Source organism: Chamaea fasciata, unplaced genomic scaffold (assembly GCF_029207755.1).
Source record: "Chamaea fasciata isolate MVZ Bird 193981 ecotype frontalis unplaced genomic scaffold, bChaFas1.0.hap1 SCAF_3, whole genome shotgun sequence".
In the NCBI taxonomy this organism is placed as follows: domain Eukaryota; kingdom Metazoa; phylum Chordata; class Aves; order Passeriformes; family Sylviidae; genus Chamaea; species Chamaea fasciata.
In genome coordinates this window covers 94,229,368-94,245,657 of record NW_027094088.1, presented here as the reverse complement: position 1 = coordinate 94,245,657, position 16,290 = coordinate 94,229,368, and the positions used below count along the sequence as shown (strand labels likewise).

The window sequence follows — 16,290 nt, the reverse complement described above, 5'->3', positions numbered from 1 at the left end:
CCACCCCGCTGCGCCAATGGCGGCTCGCGCTGCCGGGTAGCAACAAGCGCGGCGGTCAGAGGCCAATCAGCGCTCTGGGGGCGTGGCCAGCGCGGCCCATGGTACTTCCGGCAACAGCCCCGGGCCCGGGCCGAGCGCCGGGCGGGGAGCGGCGGGGACGGCGGGAGTGGCGCCAGCGGCGCCGGGAGGTGAGCGCGGCCCGGCCGGCAGCGGGGCCGGGAGGACACCTGTGGGGCCGTGTGTGTGAACCCCGGCGGCCCGGGGGGTTGGGGCTGAGCGTGGGCAGCCGTGGCTTGAGGGGTTTGGGGTTGCCTCTTAAGGGCATGTGGAGCTGAAGGAGTGTGGGACAAGGTGTTGGAATTCAGGGTGGGCAGAGGGGTCTGGGGAAGGGGCTGGGGCGAGGCGTGACGGGCGGCACCGAGGGTTGTGGAGCCTGACTGGACGAATGTGGTGTTGGGATCTCATTCGGCTGTGTGAGGATGGGAGCCAGCGTGGTTTCACTAGGGGCAAATCCTGCCTCACAGTTCTGGTGGCCGCCTACGGTGAGATTTCAAGGTTGGTGGATGAGGTCATATGGGGTCACCACGTGACTGATGTAATTTCCCTGAACTTATGAAAGACATTTGACACTGTCCCACACAAGTTCCTTGTCTCTAAACTGGAGAGACATGGATTTGACCGATGGACTGCTGGGTAGATAAGGAACTGGCTGGATGGTCATCCTCAAGGAGTTGAACAGTCAACAGTTCTGTGTCTAAGTAGAGACGAGTGATAAGTGACATTTTTGAGGGGTTGGGATTAGGACTGGGTCTGTTTAACTTCTTTGCTGGAGTCATGGATAGTGGGATTGAGTGTACCCTCTGCAAGTTTTCGGATGGCAAATTGTATAGTGCAGTCAACAAGCTGAAGAGAAGGGATGCCATCCAGAGGGACCTTGACAGGACAGAAATGAGTGTCTGCAAACCTCGTGAAATTCAACAAGGCCGAGGTCCTGCAGCTGGGTTATGGCAGTCCTAAGCACAAGTACAAGATGGGTGGAGAATGGATTGGAAATAGCTTTGAGGAGAAGGATTCGGGGCTGTTGGTTGACAAGGAGCTCACTGTGAGTCAGCAATGTGCACTTGCAGCCCAAAAAGCCAAAGGTGTTCTTGGCTGCACCAGAAGAAGTGTGGCCAGTGAGTCAAGGGAGGGGATTTTGCCCCTCTACTCTGCTCTCCTCGTGTACCACCTGCAGTGTGGCATCCAGCTCTGGGATCCCCACCACAGGAAGGCTGTGACTGTGTTGGAGAAGAGTCCAAGGGAGGGCTGGAGTACCTGTCCTATGAACACAGGCTGAGGAAATTGGGGTCGTTTAGCAAGGTGAAGAGAAGGCTTTGGGGAGACCATTAGAGCAGCCTTCCAGTGCTAAAGGGGTCCTACAAGAGAGCTGGAGAAGGACTTTTTACAAGAGCATGTAGTGACAGAACAAGGCAGAACAGCATCAAACTGAAAGACGGTAGGTTTAGGTTAGGTCTTAGTAAAAAGTTCTTTACTGTGAGAGTGATGAGGCACTGGCACAGGTTGCCCAGAGGAGTGGTGGGTATCCCATCCTTTTTAGTATTCAAGGCCAGATTGGATGGGGCTCTCAGCAACCTGGTTTAGGGGAAGGTGTCACCCAGATTGGTACTGGGTGATCTTTAAGGTCCCTTCCAACCCAAACCATTCTGTGATAAAGACACCAGTATGAAGGGAATAGTAAACAACTTCTTGTGTTTCATATTATTCCCAGGAAAGAGTAAAAGGGTTGGAAAAGCAGAAAGGCACAAATAAAGTTTGTTGTGACTGGGGGAACGGATGTTGGAAATGGTTCTTGTTAGGAGCAGAAGAAAGCTGAGTTATTAATAGGAAGGGGACTTTAGTCAATCCTGAGGCCTAGGCAATGCACTTTTGTTTTGCATGCTATGCAGATTTTTAAATAAAGAAAAACTGGCTCACTCAACCTGTATTTCATCTGGCTTTTTATCCTGCTCTAACAAATATGTAGGGCAGATGCTGATCAAGAGTGCAAATGTTTAAATTAATTCATAGTGATGTTTACTGCTGGGCCTAATAGTTTTTCAAGTTGAAAAAATATTAGAAAATGCATATTTGTTAGGACCAAAGCTGTTGCTGTTATTTATTAACGTGTGTTTCAAGTATGATAATGCCATCTTCCCTCTATAGCTTGCATGTGAAATCTCTTGTTAAACTAAGGAGCAATATCTTTGTGTGATCAATGGGAAGAAGAGAGCAAAAGCTGGTGAGGTTACAATCTTCAAAGTGTAGAAAACTGCCTTGTTCAAAATCCTAATGTGACAGAAGTGAATCTCATATTGAAAAATGGTAGCAGAACACTGTTTGAATGATATACCTGTGATGACCTGCATCTGTTTGTAGCAATTTCTGGAGATGTGTCACAATGGACTTTGTTGCAGTCTTCTTTTGTCCTGGTATCTGCTTAATAGGCTGGCATGGGAGGTGAACCCTCAACAACAACCTAAAAAGGGTTTTAGGAATGTTAAAATTCCTTTACCGAAACATCATTACACATTGTACCATAAACTCAGTATTTGTAAGGATTAGAAAAAACAAAAGGAGCAACATTGATTTTATGAGCTGTCAATCTCTTTAAATCCATTTATTAGTCACATATGAAAATGAGTGATCTGTCATGGCAGAGCAGATTACACATGATGTAACTGATATAATTTTGCTTTTTTGGTATTATCCTTTTCTTGGACTACCAGGATTTTTTCCCTTGTTCTCCAAAGAACAAGGAATTCTACCTTGCTCTAATAAATGCTGAAAGACAAGAAAAACATGGTTAGAGAATAAAAAATCTACTTCAACCACTGAATCTGTTTCTTAAAAGGATGCTCTACAGAGAACTTTTCTCAAAGTTTTTTGTTTTTTTTTTTAAGGCTAAAGAGAAAACTGAAATAATGACAGGAAGTTTTGAAACTTTTTTTCATAAATAATAGACAAAGAATCTCTTCTTGCTGCTTCTAGAGAAACCATGCCATTTTTGGGCCAAGACTGGAGATCCCCTGGATGGAGATGGGTTAAAACAGAAGATGGATGGAAAAGATGTGAACCCTTTAGTCCTGCACTTGAGGATGGGAATAATCAGCTGAATGATCTCAGCCACACTGTGTAAGTTAAAAAAAAAAAAAAAAGAGAGATTCTGCATGAATTAATAGCAGGTGGGAAGGCAAAATTGACTTAATTTCCATTCAGATTGCAACTGTTCGTGGTAGCTGATGTCATCTGTATACAAATGCAGTCGTGTGTTTTGTTAGTTAGGCAGACAGGAGACCCGTGTGGAGATTGTCTGTTTTTGTCACTGCTTTGTGAGTTGCTTATTTCAGGCAGCCAGATACCTTCTTAGGCTATATGTCTTTCAAAATAATAAAACAATAAATATTAAAAAAACCCCACAAACAAAAGAAAAAAAAAAAGAAAAAAGAGAAAACCTGCCCCCCAATGCCTGTGGAGTACTATTTAAAGGTAAGAGTGACACTTGTACATTGCAAGTGCAACAGGCATATTGAACTCTTACCTGGAAGTGAGTGAAGGCTTTCTGCTGAGTGGGTGTTGGATTAGTTTGTGGCAGCCATAAAATACCTTTGCTCCAAATATAGAATCAGTGGTAGCTTAATGCTCATTCTCTAACACAATAAATGACTGCATGTGCTCCTGTAGGGCAGGTGAGAAAGAGATTGGATAAATAAAGTAACACTTGTGGCCCACAGACTGATGTGATAGAAATCGCTTTGTCAAAACAAATTTCTCCACAAAGAAGTAATTCTCAGGGACAGCATTCTTGGTCATAAATTCCAGCATAATGTGCTCATACTGAGGAAAGGGAACATTCAGTGTTTTGTTGTTAGTCCAGTAAATGATAACTCATCTGGTTTAGAGAGGGAATTTACTGGGAAGCTGGCGCTTGCTGTAGTCACACACCTGTGTTTTCTAAATTTGTGGCACAATCCTCAACGGAGTTATCAAGCAGTGAAACATTATTATTGAGCTTAACCTACTGGTTTTTTCATGCCTTTTTTCCTTTTGTGTTCATCTGTCACTGATCTCATTTGGCTTCTTTATCCACACAGTCTGGCCACTGTGGATACAAAACTTTGTCTGGACAAATGTTCAGTAAGCCTCCAGCATAAAAGTTGCCTTAAATACCTTTGAAAAAAATCTTCTCTCTTTTTCATGTCTTTAATAATATACTTGGCAAATTAAGGGACATCTAATAAGTATTTAGCAACTGTGCAAATTGCTTTAAAAATAAGTATCATGTAGGTTGCCTAATTAATACTGTTTGATAAGTATGAAAGGAATTATCAGTCTTTGTGAATACCATTAAGACTTCTGCTCATAATTGTGTTTGTATATAAATGTATATATATATATTTCCCCCAAAGAGCAAGGTGAGGTATTTTTATTTCTTCTTTGAGCAGAAGTACCAGATTGATTTTTTTTGTTTTTCTCCTTAGTCTTGGAAGACCCTAGAATTGAACTCTTCTGGAGCCAAAAACTGTGGCTTTAATTTTTGATTCTTAATTTTGCTTCTGTCTATTCAATTAGAAATTTATGTTGTTCAAACTCAGACTAGAGAATTCAAGTTGGTATGTCTTGGCATAGTAGCACTACTTTGGAGTAATTTTGCTGCACTTTTAACTTTGGATCTGTGACTGTAACTTGAACTTTTTATATGCCAGTAAAGTTCTGCCTCTAAACGGCAATTAATGTCTATTTGCACAACATTATGGAAAAATTTAGGGTGGAAATGACCTCTGGGTGTCATCTGGTTGAAACACATACTCAAAGCAAGGCCAGCTGAGGTTGGGTTCTGCAGGGCCAGCAGATACCCAGGCTTGGGGTTCTTCTGTGTCAGGGCAGGGCTTCATATTGTGGTACAGCAGTGTGAGATGTGTTGCTGGCTGGTTCTCTGTACCGTCTTATGCTGTTTGGAAATAATTATTGTGTATATTGAAGATAACTCAGCTTAGGAGATTTGCTAACATGATGTAGCATTAAAAAAAGAATGAGACTTGATAAAGTGCTTCCTTGTAGAAGAAACATACAGTAAACAGTACAAAAATACCTATTTGTCTCTCTTTAAGCTGCCCTGTGAAAAGGGATGGTGGTATATGTCAGTCTGGCAGTTCTAGCAGGGTTTTGTTCATTTACATCCATTGCAAGGAATAATCTTTTTCACTAAAATGTTCTGTGGGAATCTTTTCTGAAGTTAGTACTTTATTTCTTTATAAGGAAAAGCTGCTATAACTGCTCCCTTAAACACAATACTAAATTCAAGCTATGTAGTTGAATGAAACCCTTTCTAGTTTTGCTTCTATTCTCTTCTGTGAGAGAAAGAGTAGATAGTTGCTTGCCAAGCTTTGTCCTTTACCCATTGCAAATACTTTCTCTTCAGAAATTACAAAGATCTAATCACAAACAGATTCAGAAATAAACCTTAAAGACACATAAGTTACTTCAGTTGAAGAATGTGTTCTTATTAAAATAGAACTTCTAACTTTGCTTTGTATTAGTCATCCAATGCCTTGGTGAATCTAGCTGCTGGATTAGTAAAATTGGTGGACCTAATGGTAACCATGCTTGAACAAATATAATCACGTGTACAGGAACAGTTTTAATTATTTGGCATAATGCTTGAATAGTTGCTCTTTAGATCTTTTTATGGAAACTAAGATACAAAAAAAATGATACCATCGCTTCTGTAGGTCTTGGTTTATTTGCATAAGAGTGCCTTGTGTTCAAGGTATATAGTAGCTGGAAATGTGGCTTAGGCTGTGTGCATTTAAGCTCTGTGGTGTGAATGCTGGCCATGACTGCCTGTAAATTCAAGCAAAGATAGACTCTGCCAGTGCTATGGTACTGTGTCCTTCAAGTTTGGTGGTGGAGAGAAGCTTGGTGGGGGTGGAACTGCCTTACGGAATTGTATGCAAGTGCCTTTCAATAGGCTACAATTTAGGAGTAAAGCTGACTTATGCATTCCTTTTGAGGTAAAAGAAAGAGAATTAATAAGATTTTCATGATGGCGATGTTAACTTTTTTGTGTGTTAGGTTCATATGAACTATTTGGACTGGCAGGGTAGTCATTTCAGTCTGAGGTGTCTGTTCACTAATTCTAACAGTGTTCACAAGAGTGATTTTGGCACTGGATAGAAGTCCTTTGATTTGAATCTGTTAATAGATAACATTACAATATACTTGTCAAATGACAAAATCCTTTGGTGCATGCTCTCAGATCAGGATTTTCCGTGGTCAAGCTGTGAGAGTCACTTCTAAAATGCTCAGTGTGTCTCTGTATATAACTGCATGACTTGAGGGCCATGTGAAAAGAAGCAAGGGGATAAGGGAAAATAGCTGGAGCTCAGATAGCCCTGTCACATTTTCCATCATTTTAAGTGTCATACCCAAGAGGTTATTTAAATACCACTATGAAATTACTTTTTTTGGAAAAACTGAAATTGTTACGTGATTTATCTAAGATATTATAGTTCTAAGGACACCAGGTACTTTGCTTTTAAAAGCTTTAGAATAATTTTTTATGAAGTGCGTCATCAAGACAAGAGAGTAAGAATAGCTGTAAATTGGCAGTATTATGTGTGCATTTAAATCCTGCCAGGTGCACTCAAATGTCACGTGCAGTATTATAATAAAAACCTTAATTTAAGGCTTCTGTTCCACCATATGGCACGTGCAGAACTTGATTTGGTTTCTTGTATCCTAGCTTGGTGTTTGAGGGGGCAGGGGTTGCTTTTGGTACAGTAGAGCAGCTTTATTACTTCTCAGGCAGCTCTGCAGATTTCTGGAAGGAATGCTAGCAGTCACTGAGTAACTCTGTGTTTCTATCCAATTCTTCTGGTGTCTGTGGGACCCTTGCTTTCATTCATTGCTCTCAGACTAAAGGTTTGTCAAGAAGAGTCATGTTGTTTACAGATGAGTAGGGCGAGGCTATGTGAAGTGGGACAGAACATGAGGAAATAAAGCCTCATATCAGAAGAGCCTCAGAGGTAACAGTCCAATTTGTCTTTTCGATAAAGAGACTTGGGGAATTCCAGGAATGTCACAGGCAAATTTGAATGCTAGACAAAGGTGTTTGAAATAACCATCTCAATCTTCACAATTCCTTGTGTTTATTGACTCCTTAAGCTGCCTTAGTTATTTATATGATGCTTGAGGAAGTGTGTTGTATGGAGTGTCAGGAGTGGGCTTCAAATCACTTCAGGTATGTTACCGGTCTAAATTACTTTCTGGGGACACTTCCCTCCAGGAACAAAAGAAGGAATCTTTACATATTAACCTTCCTCTTCTAAGCAGGCCTTCAGGAATGTGGCCTCCCATCCTCTCTCCATTGCTTGCCCTGGGTCAAAGGGAGTGAGAGAGTTTCTGTGCTGCTTGGGTTACGTTGCAGAGTATCAGACCTTCTCCCTAGTCTTGTATATATTGTTAGGATTGTAAAGGTCTGGGAGCTTTGGGCTCAATTTCTGGTTCTGTAGCAACTCCTCAGATTCTGCCATAGCTTCTCACATGATGTGGTGATGCAGCCAATGTGTTAAATCCTAATTAAATTCATTTTAGTGGGTTTAGATATTTCCTATGTGATAGATTTGGGGGAAAAACAAACCAACCCAAACTGATGGATTGGAATGTTACATAATCAAATAACTTGTATTAATGTTTTGCTTTTGTCAGTTGCTTTGCTTTTGTCTCTTGCTGGTTCCTTCCCTCTAAACTCTTTTGCTGTTTGACCAGATGTGATATTTGGCACCGCTGCATAGAATATTTAAGGTGTTGAGTCTTTATCCTCTGCTTTAAAAATATTAAGGACTGAATTAAAGCCATCTCCTTGGGCTGAGCACTGTCTGAATGCGGAGGTATGTTAGGTTTAAATCCTGAAAAAAAAGGAGCAAATATGAAACCAACTTTCTTTTTCTAAATCTTCTCAACTTGTGTATCTTTAAGCTGAGCTAGCATGTACTGATTAGAACAATTCAAAAGCCAAACTTTTTTACAGTGTTGTTTAACAGATGGTTCAAACCTAAAAATTTTAAACTCTGTAAGCTAGTAGCAGTAGACTAAAATAATTTGATTTTTGTCACTTAATGCCCAAATACAGGTTATTTTTAAAGAAACTTCTGTCCTTCAGTTTACAGTGTTCAGTCGTTTTAATCCAAAGTTCAAACTGGCAGTGATCAAAAGCAATTTAGATTAAAAATAGTAATGAATGTGAGGAGTTTCCTATATAATTTTCTTGCCAAAGAGCAGTAATGTTGAAATAAAAAAGTCTCTCAGTTAAACTTCATTACCATGTATCCTTCATTATTCTTCTTATCTGTGCAAGACAGTGGCCTTCATATGAAGTATCTTCCTTCTCAGTGCTAGAAAAGAGAACACCCATTCTTATCTTTGTTGCTGGTCCTTATAGTTATCTACAGAAATGGAAAGAAAATTTTATGAAGCTGTGTGGATTTCCTGAAGCACAGACAGTTTTTAAATGCATATACATTTTGGAAAGGTGTGCTTCTTGAAAAAGATTTTCAATAATTTATATGTGTATTTTTTTATACTCACACTTATTTGTTCAATATAGGTAAGCATTTGGGATAGTCCTCAGTGTAGGGTGACGTAGTTAACTCGCAGAAGTGACATAGGCAGGATCTGTGTCTCTGGCAGAGGCAGACCACTTGGCTCATGATGCTGTGCAAATCACTGGTGAAACAGTGCCATGACACCTGTAGTATGTGCAGAGTTGTGAATCAAGAGTTTCTTGAAAGAAAGACTTTCTTTGCCCCAAAGGTGACAGTAGTAAGAGAGACATTGTTCTTTGCTGGCTTTCTGCCTGTTCAAGGATGTGCAATAATTCTTCTCAGACATTTTCCCTGTGTGCAGTTAAGGCTTGGTCCACTTCAAATAATGGATTTTTGTACACCAGAACTTTGCAGAGTTTTACAGTTGTCCCACTAGTACTGTCTCCTTGGCAGTCCTTCCTGAATGTCAGTAATGACTTACAAGATACCTCTTAGGAAGATACTTTTGCATATTTAACCACTTTGGCACCAAATTCAACCCCTCTGGGAAGAAAAGAAGACAGCTTTTCTCCAGATACATGTTGCTATAGACAATGAGGTAGAGCATCTTAATTAAGAATATGATTTCTTTTTTTTTCATCTGGTAGACTTTAATGCAGAAAATTGTGAGATGTATGCATCTTAAATATTTAATTACTGCTATTCTAATTAGATGTTTTTATTTCAGTATCATAGCTGAGGATGATGAGAATGAAGAAGTGTACAATACTGAAGACTGTGAGTTTGCAGCCAAGAAAAGGAAAAAAGATCATTTTAGGAATAACACAGATTCACAATGTAAGCCTGGGTTTTTTCATTGATTTTAGAAGACTCATGTAGGTTAAGAGGTTATAATAGCCATGCTATAGTCACCTATAGAGTAGCCTTCCAGATTATGTCTATTTCTGTATTGGCAACAAATTCTGGTGTCAAAAGTTATATGTCTTAATTGAAACTGTGTTATCAATCATTTATTGTGTTGGATGTTTTTTCAAAGACCCAAAGGTAATTCATGTAAAAATAGTAATTCCTGAGAATTAGGTGTCTTCTAATACTAACCACTGTTATGTTTTCTGGACTAGTTTTAGATTAAATTCTTCTGGGTGCTTATGAGAGCTTCTGCTTCCCAAAGCAGATAGTTTATTTTTGTTTAATTCAAATTCTAATTAGTCATACAACTCCAGAATCCATTCATAAATAAATATATTTTGTCATAATAATAATATCTCTTGATAAAGATTTTATCAGTATTTAATTTCTTGGAGAGAAGTCCCTTTTTAAAAATTAAAATATGAAAGCCATTTTATCAGTTCTCATTTGTAAAAGATCACTTGTACTTTGGACTGCAAATGTGTATGACAGCAAGTAACTTATTGAAGCAGAGAATCTGGTAGAGTGCGTAAAAAAAGGTAAGTTGTTTAGCAACTACTTGGCATTTCTAATGCTTTGATCTTGAAATGATGTTATTTGTTTATCCCCAAAATTGATAGAGAGATGGTGTTGCGGAAAGCTGCAAGCTTTTCCAGGCCTGTCAGAGTTTTGGGTATTTTGGAAGATTCTAGGGGCTGTATGTCTCATTTGATAACATGTGGGACTTGTAAAAGCTGAAGGTCAGCCTTTATTAGTCCTGTATCCTTGACATCCCTGCAGTCCTGTGCAGTTGAACCAAGTCATTGTACAGCAGGCACCTCTGCAGAAGAAAATGGATTAGAGGGGTGGAGTGGTCAGGAACAAAAATGTTATCTATATCTGCTGTACTTTCAAATGCTAAGGAACCTGTCGTATAAAGAAACCAGTCAGGAATTATGTAGGACCACTGTTATGTCAGTGACTGGTCACAGCTGACAAAAGTTGTCATTCATCTGCCAATTGTGTGCCAACTCTTGTGGATTAAAAAATCCCATTTATATAACTTTCCTATTATTTTCATGAAGTCCATAACTTGTGAAAATTTTTAGTTATCTTTTCCAGCCTTTTTCAACTTCTTTCATTAAAACTGTTCTGATAACTTATGAAGCATTTTATTGAAAACTGTATGTTTAGTTGAGTTTCTTTCTGGAAGGCATTTACTAATGTGGAAGCCTAAAATGCTTATATTTTGATTTTATTTTAGGTTTTTATCGTGAAAAGTGGATTTATGTTCATAAAGAAAGCACCAAGGAAGTAAGTGTGGGTCAATTCCTACAATCTTTGTGGTTCTTTATTGACAGACAGTATATTGAAAAAAGTATTTTTGCTATGTGGTCTTAGGGGCTATACTTAACTCTCCTGATTGGCAACACTGGACATCTGCACATGGTGAGGCAAAGGCAGTGACTTCTAGGTAGGTCTTTGTGGCAGAGATGTAGGAACTTGCAAGGATAGACATACAGTTCTCCACTACTTATCCAAGGCCATCTGTCTTCCTACTGTCTCTGCCTTGAAATGTGAGTTTCATTCCTGTGCCGATTGCCATGGCTATCTGGGTGGGATGTGTGGAACTTGAACACCAGTAAGGAAATTTTATATCCACATAGTAATTCCAGCCAGAAGAGAGGGAAGGAGGTGAGGCTGATGACTGTAGTCATACAGGCAAAAGTAGCTTTCCATTTTAGAGCTGAGAGAGACAATACAGAGCTTTTTCCTGAGGAAGGGCATGCTGTTGAGGAGAGCTTACATGAAAGGACATATTGCAAGACTCTGCAGACTTCACAGACCAGTGACCCAGGGACTGCCCATCTACGTCTGAAGGGTACTTTAAAGCCTTTTGCCAGATTCACAGTCCTCCTTATGCTTTATCTTCTAGGTTGCTTAGAGTGCTCTGCAAATGTCTCAGGCATGCTTTTTCCCTTTGTACCATCTCAGATTAGGGTGAGAAGGATCAGGGGGACAACAGACTCACCGGTCAGTGTGGTGCTTTGAATGATAAGGTTAAACTGAGGTTTCAAAGTACATTGAGGCCAAAATACAAACAGCCTGAAGTCATGCATCGGTGTCTTTCATAACCCATATATATAGGGATTGTTTTTACCCCGACTTGTGCAGAAGTTGGTGTATTAGTGATGTGTGAGTATTTGCTTTTGTTCCTTGTCCATTCTGAGAGCAGACAAAATATTTTGATTACCTTCTAATATATGACATTTATCTTTCAGTTTTATTTAGGTTTTTTAATAAAAAAACAAACCAGGAATGGTTAGAATTAAACACTAATCTTACAAGTAATTATTTGTATAAATTTAAAAGATTACAGTGGAAGGTTGAAAAAGTAGCAAGAAATAAGAATACATGAACCAAAAAATTCAGAGCAACAATTTAAGCTAATCTAAAATATAATTTAGAGGCTCTAGTTTTTCTTACAGGTTCTAGTCTTCCTTGGTTTTGAAATAGCGGTCTCATAGCAGGGAAACATTTTTTCCCAAAGTGGATACTGTTTTTTGTTGCAAAATGACAAGATACCAAAGTCTTGATAAGAAACATGTGAAACGTGCTATGGGAGAGCTTTGAAATAACAAAAAAAAAAAAAAAAAAAAAAAAAAAAAAAAAAAAAAAAAAAAAAAAAAAAAAAACCCAAACACCAAAAACCAAACAAAACAAGTGCATGTGTATAGCTGAAATAAAATTGGAGGTGTTTCTTGAATAATTTTGTCATGATGGTACCCTGGGAGAGGTAGAGCTGTAGTTTCATAGAAATTTGTTCAGGGAAATATCTCTTATGTTAGTGTGTTAAGCATGACCTAATGATAACTGTTTAGCCAGAGAACAGCCACAAATATTTAAATTTCAACAAAAGTTTTGTTGTCTGTATATGTTAATTTACTGCTATTATCTAAGCAAGATGTGCATAGTGTGCTTGGGTCTGAGATGTATCAGCTGAATGAGCAAGCAGTACAATCCTGAATTTGGTCATTAACCAACAGGCAGTAAATTATCCCCACTCTGCAGTGAATTCTTAACTGTCCCTTCCTGTTACAGTTTTGGTTTCTTTATCTCAGCTGAGGTCAGGATGAAAGCCAGGGGAAAGGTAGAGTTGAGTTTAGTCTTGGTTGTTTATTATATCATATTTATTTACAGTCTCAAAAGACATGAGCTCTAACTAGTAAGTTAGAGAAACAAGATAAATGGCAAGTTTCTAATTCTTTCTAGTTATTTGAGAGACAATTACCCAATAACAAGGTGGCACCTATATTATTTATACTTTTGACCCAATAATGACTACTTGAGGCCTGCAATGTGGACCTTTTTTACCCAATTACAAGAAAACTACTTTAACTCATGAAGAAGAAGGCAAAGAAGAAGAACCTAGACAACGCCGTGAATCCTCTTATCTTGGTCTACACACATTACTGTATACCAAAACCCCAAATCTAGGTTTTTCACCCTGTGAGATCATTCAACACCACTCGAACGACACACTTCCAACCCCTGTGCTATCACACAATCTCGCAAGCCTGTTCCAAGGCCTCAAGTCAAATGCGGTGCTTGCCCAAGGGTCAGCACCCCTCAGCTCAGAAAGCCTGAAATTTTCAGCCTTCGGGGTTCCAACACCTTCCCACTGGGGTATGTGCAGGGTAAGCGTTCACTGGGTTGCAAAAAAGGACTTTATTTGTACTTCAGAATTGGTCACCATCCCATAATTTACCAAGGAGGTCTGTCTAGGAATGAGTTTTAAATAATTATTTATCCCCCTTCTTCCCTGACCTAATAAAACCATATTAGTACTACTGCTCTGCAAGATGCTCTTTTACCAGTTAGAAATTTTCCTAGCCTCAGTATGTTTGATCCTGGGCTCCAGTGTGGCTTTGTGGCTCTAAATGTACTGAGTTTCCATAATCCCATGTCATTTTGAGGTGCTAGTACCACCTTAAGTTGTTCTCAACAGCCTCTGAAACTTCGATTTTCACATTAAGATGTGGAGAAGTACCAAAAGAAAGTGTAGTTGCTCTTGCTCTTGGTGCATAAAAAAAAAGTGCCTAAGCTTCTAGCACCTGGCAAATAAATTCTAGATGTTCAGACCATTTGTTCTTCTGCTCCTAGGAGCAACTAGCTATCTTCTCACCCTCAAGTGTGAATCAGATAATTCTCATAATTGTAGACTCAGACAGCTGTACAGACAAGCTCTTCCTTGTGCATGGCAAATGGGGACTATGATAGCCATGAGGGAGTGGCAGCACTGTGGCCATGCAAGAGTGGAGTAGGTTCCCAGGGAAATCAAATACCAGTAATGCCAGATTACACATTTAGTATGAATTGAAAGGCCTTGCCTACATACCTGATAGTTACAAATAGTGTATCTGGTTTCATTTAATTTCTTATAAAACAAATAACTCTTCAGTCCAGGGGCACTATATTTCCAGGCAGCATGGTATCCATTAGCATCAGCTGCACTTCAGAGTGCTTTTCTGAATGTTTCACTCAATTTTGTCTTTGTTTCTTTCCATTTAAAGTGTATTTTTTCCCCTTCTCAGAGACATGGCTACTGCACCTTGGGAGAAGCCTTCAACCGCTTAGACTTCTCAAGTGCGATTCAGGACATCAGGAGGTTCAATTACGTGGTCAAAGTAAGAGCTTTATTTTATATGCATATTATAAAAATGCATTTGCTGATGTGCCTGTGTCTACAAAAGGAGCATTTTTGCACTGAACAGATGATGATTTGTGATTGTATAAAAATCCTGATCATATGTAATTTATAATGCAGATAGCAACTTTGAGTTAATTTTCTTCGGTGAAAACTCATTATATGGCTGTGTAAAGGCCTATACCTTGAGGAGGATGTTGATGTGCTGTGTTATTTAGAGGGAAACATAGATGGTAGTTTCAGTTGTTCATCAGTCTGGGTAATGAACTCTCTTTAAAGGTAAAATAATTTCTATACCACCAAAAATAGCGAAGTGTTATTAATCTTAAATATACTTTCCTGCATCTCAAATATGTTGCAAATAACAATTTCCAGAAGAGTACTTGATGTGTAAGTATTTTGCTATTTCTGTATCTTCTGCAACTTCTTACCAATCCTATGATTCATTGCACAGGGTTTTTTTTTATCAAGGACAAACTATGCATTTATCTTTGTTAACATTCCTTAAAACTTGAGACTCCAGCCTTAATTACCTCAATGCCTCACCAGCTGCCCACTTGGAAATGCCTGTTTTGGGGATATTGATCTTTTTCTAGCCCCAGAATTATTTTATTATCTTACTTGAGTTGTAAAGTGCTTGTCCCAACTCCTAGAGAAGCTCAAAATGTGAGTCATATCAAGACTAGAGTTCTGTTCTGTGGTGAGGCTGTTCACAATTATTGTGTTTCTTGGAATCCATCCAGAATTTGAAAAGACACAAAAATTAAATAAACATAACAGGAGAACACCCTTACCGCTAGGCTGTGGACTATTTGGAGAGAAAACACATTCTGTCCGTCCCTATGAAGATGAGTCAATTGTACTTTCAGAAAAAGAAGAGATGTGAAACAAAGCAAAAAGGATTTGCTTCCAGGCTAGTGGTTAGGGTTCTTCCCTGCTTTGTTCCCTTTGCAGGATTTGGGTTTTTTTTTTGGTATATGTGTGTGTTGTGGTTTAGAACATGGCTTTTTAATGCTGTTTTGGGAGCAGAATCAAGAGCCTTGATCCTTCCCAATACTTTTCAGCCTTGAGCAGTAGGAAGAAGAAAAACCAAAGCACTTAAAAAAGGTGATTTGTTACAAATGGTGTCAGCCTTGGGCACCTCACTTGAACAGCAAGCAGGTAAAAGGAATGCAGATCTAGAATTTTGCATTTGTTTTAGATGCTGCAGTGCCTAAACTGGGTTGCTCAAAACAGTTGATCCAGTCAAAGTGCAAAGTCCAGCATAAGCACATTGATGAGTTTTTCTTCTGTTCACCAATAAATATAAAATTCTGGTTTAGTCAGCCAGGCTTAAGATCACTGCAGATGGAGCAGTACTTTAAAATTGAGAAATTTGGCTTTGCAATCCAAACCATAATTCTGCTAATAGCAGACCATTAGAAATCTGGGTGAATTTAAAATAGTAGATAGACTTTCAAAATCCTTTAAATGTTTTAGAATTTATTTGGAATTTTTAAAATTTAGAATTGTTTTACAAATACAAGACTTTAATTGTGCCTTTGCATCAGTTCCTCTGTGGTGGTGGTTGTTAGTTGATGGCAAGGTAGAAATCTAGAATACTATTTTTAAAGACCAAACCCTACTCTAGCTCTTCTTTGATCCCAGACCATCAAGATGATTCTCCAACTAACTAAAAATATGCCATTCATTATTAAAAGTTAATATTGATGTCTGTCCAGGACCCTTTTAGGATGGGCAGTGAGTGGGGGAGAGGGTGGGATCAGTTTTTAGTATTTGTTGGTGCTGTAGTGTATTGATAACTTTGTCACTGTTAAATTCTGATATGTTGACTTTGGTGTGGATGGGTTTTGTTCAAATGTTTCTGAGTAAACAGATGATCCATGCAAAATTCCAATCTCTAGTAGACAACATAAGCCATGGCTCTGCATGTATCAGTGTGTGAGATCCTTGTACTCCCTGCTATCTTGCTTTTGCTAGAATTGTCTTAATCCTTGCATATTAACTTTCACTGAAATTGGAATCTTCATTAAGATCAGTCCGGTGGAATTTGTTTATTTGATTTGATCTTTCGGCTGAGCGACATAACTGATTTTTTCTTAAATTAATCAA

The 16,290-nt window shown here is 39.0% G+C and overlaps 1 protein-coding gene across 4 annotated transcripts in view; it reads left to right on the top strand.

Annotated features, from left to right (window-relative positions):
* The first annotated feature begins 105 nt into the window (after positions 1-105).
* FBXO25 (F-box protein 25) overlaps positions 106-16,290 on the top strand; it is a 30,477-nt gene continuing 14,292 nt past the window's right edge. For 3 of the 4 annotated variants that reach the window (XM_066179834.1, XM_066179833.1, XM_066179835.1), the window contains exons 1-5: positions 106-188; positions 3,028-3,171; positions 9,310-9,419; positions 10,735-10,784; positions 14,066-14,158. In XM_066179834.1, coding sequence (XP_066035931.1) covers positions 3,035-3,171; positions 9,310-9,419; positions 10,735-10,784; positions 14,066-14,158 — 390 coding nt within the window. In that variant the 5' untranslated portion in view covers positions 106-188; positions 3,028-3,034. Of the gene's footprint in view, positions 189-3,027; positions 3,172-9,309; positions 9,420-10,734; positions 10,785-14,065; positions 14,159-16,290 lie in introns of those variants that run through there. The other variant, XM_066179836.1, reaches the window with a different exon arrangement.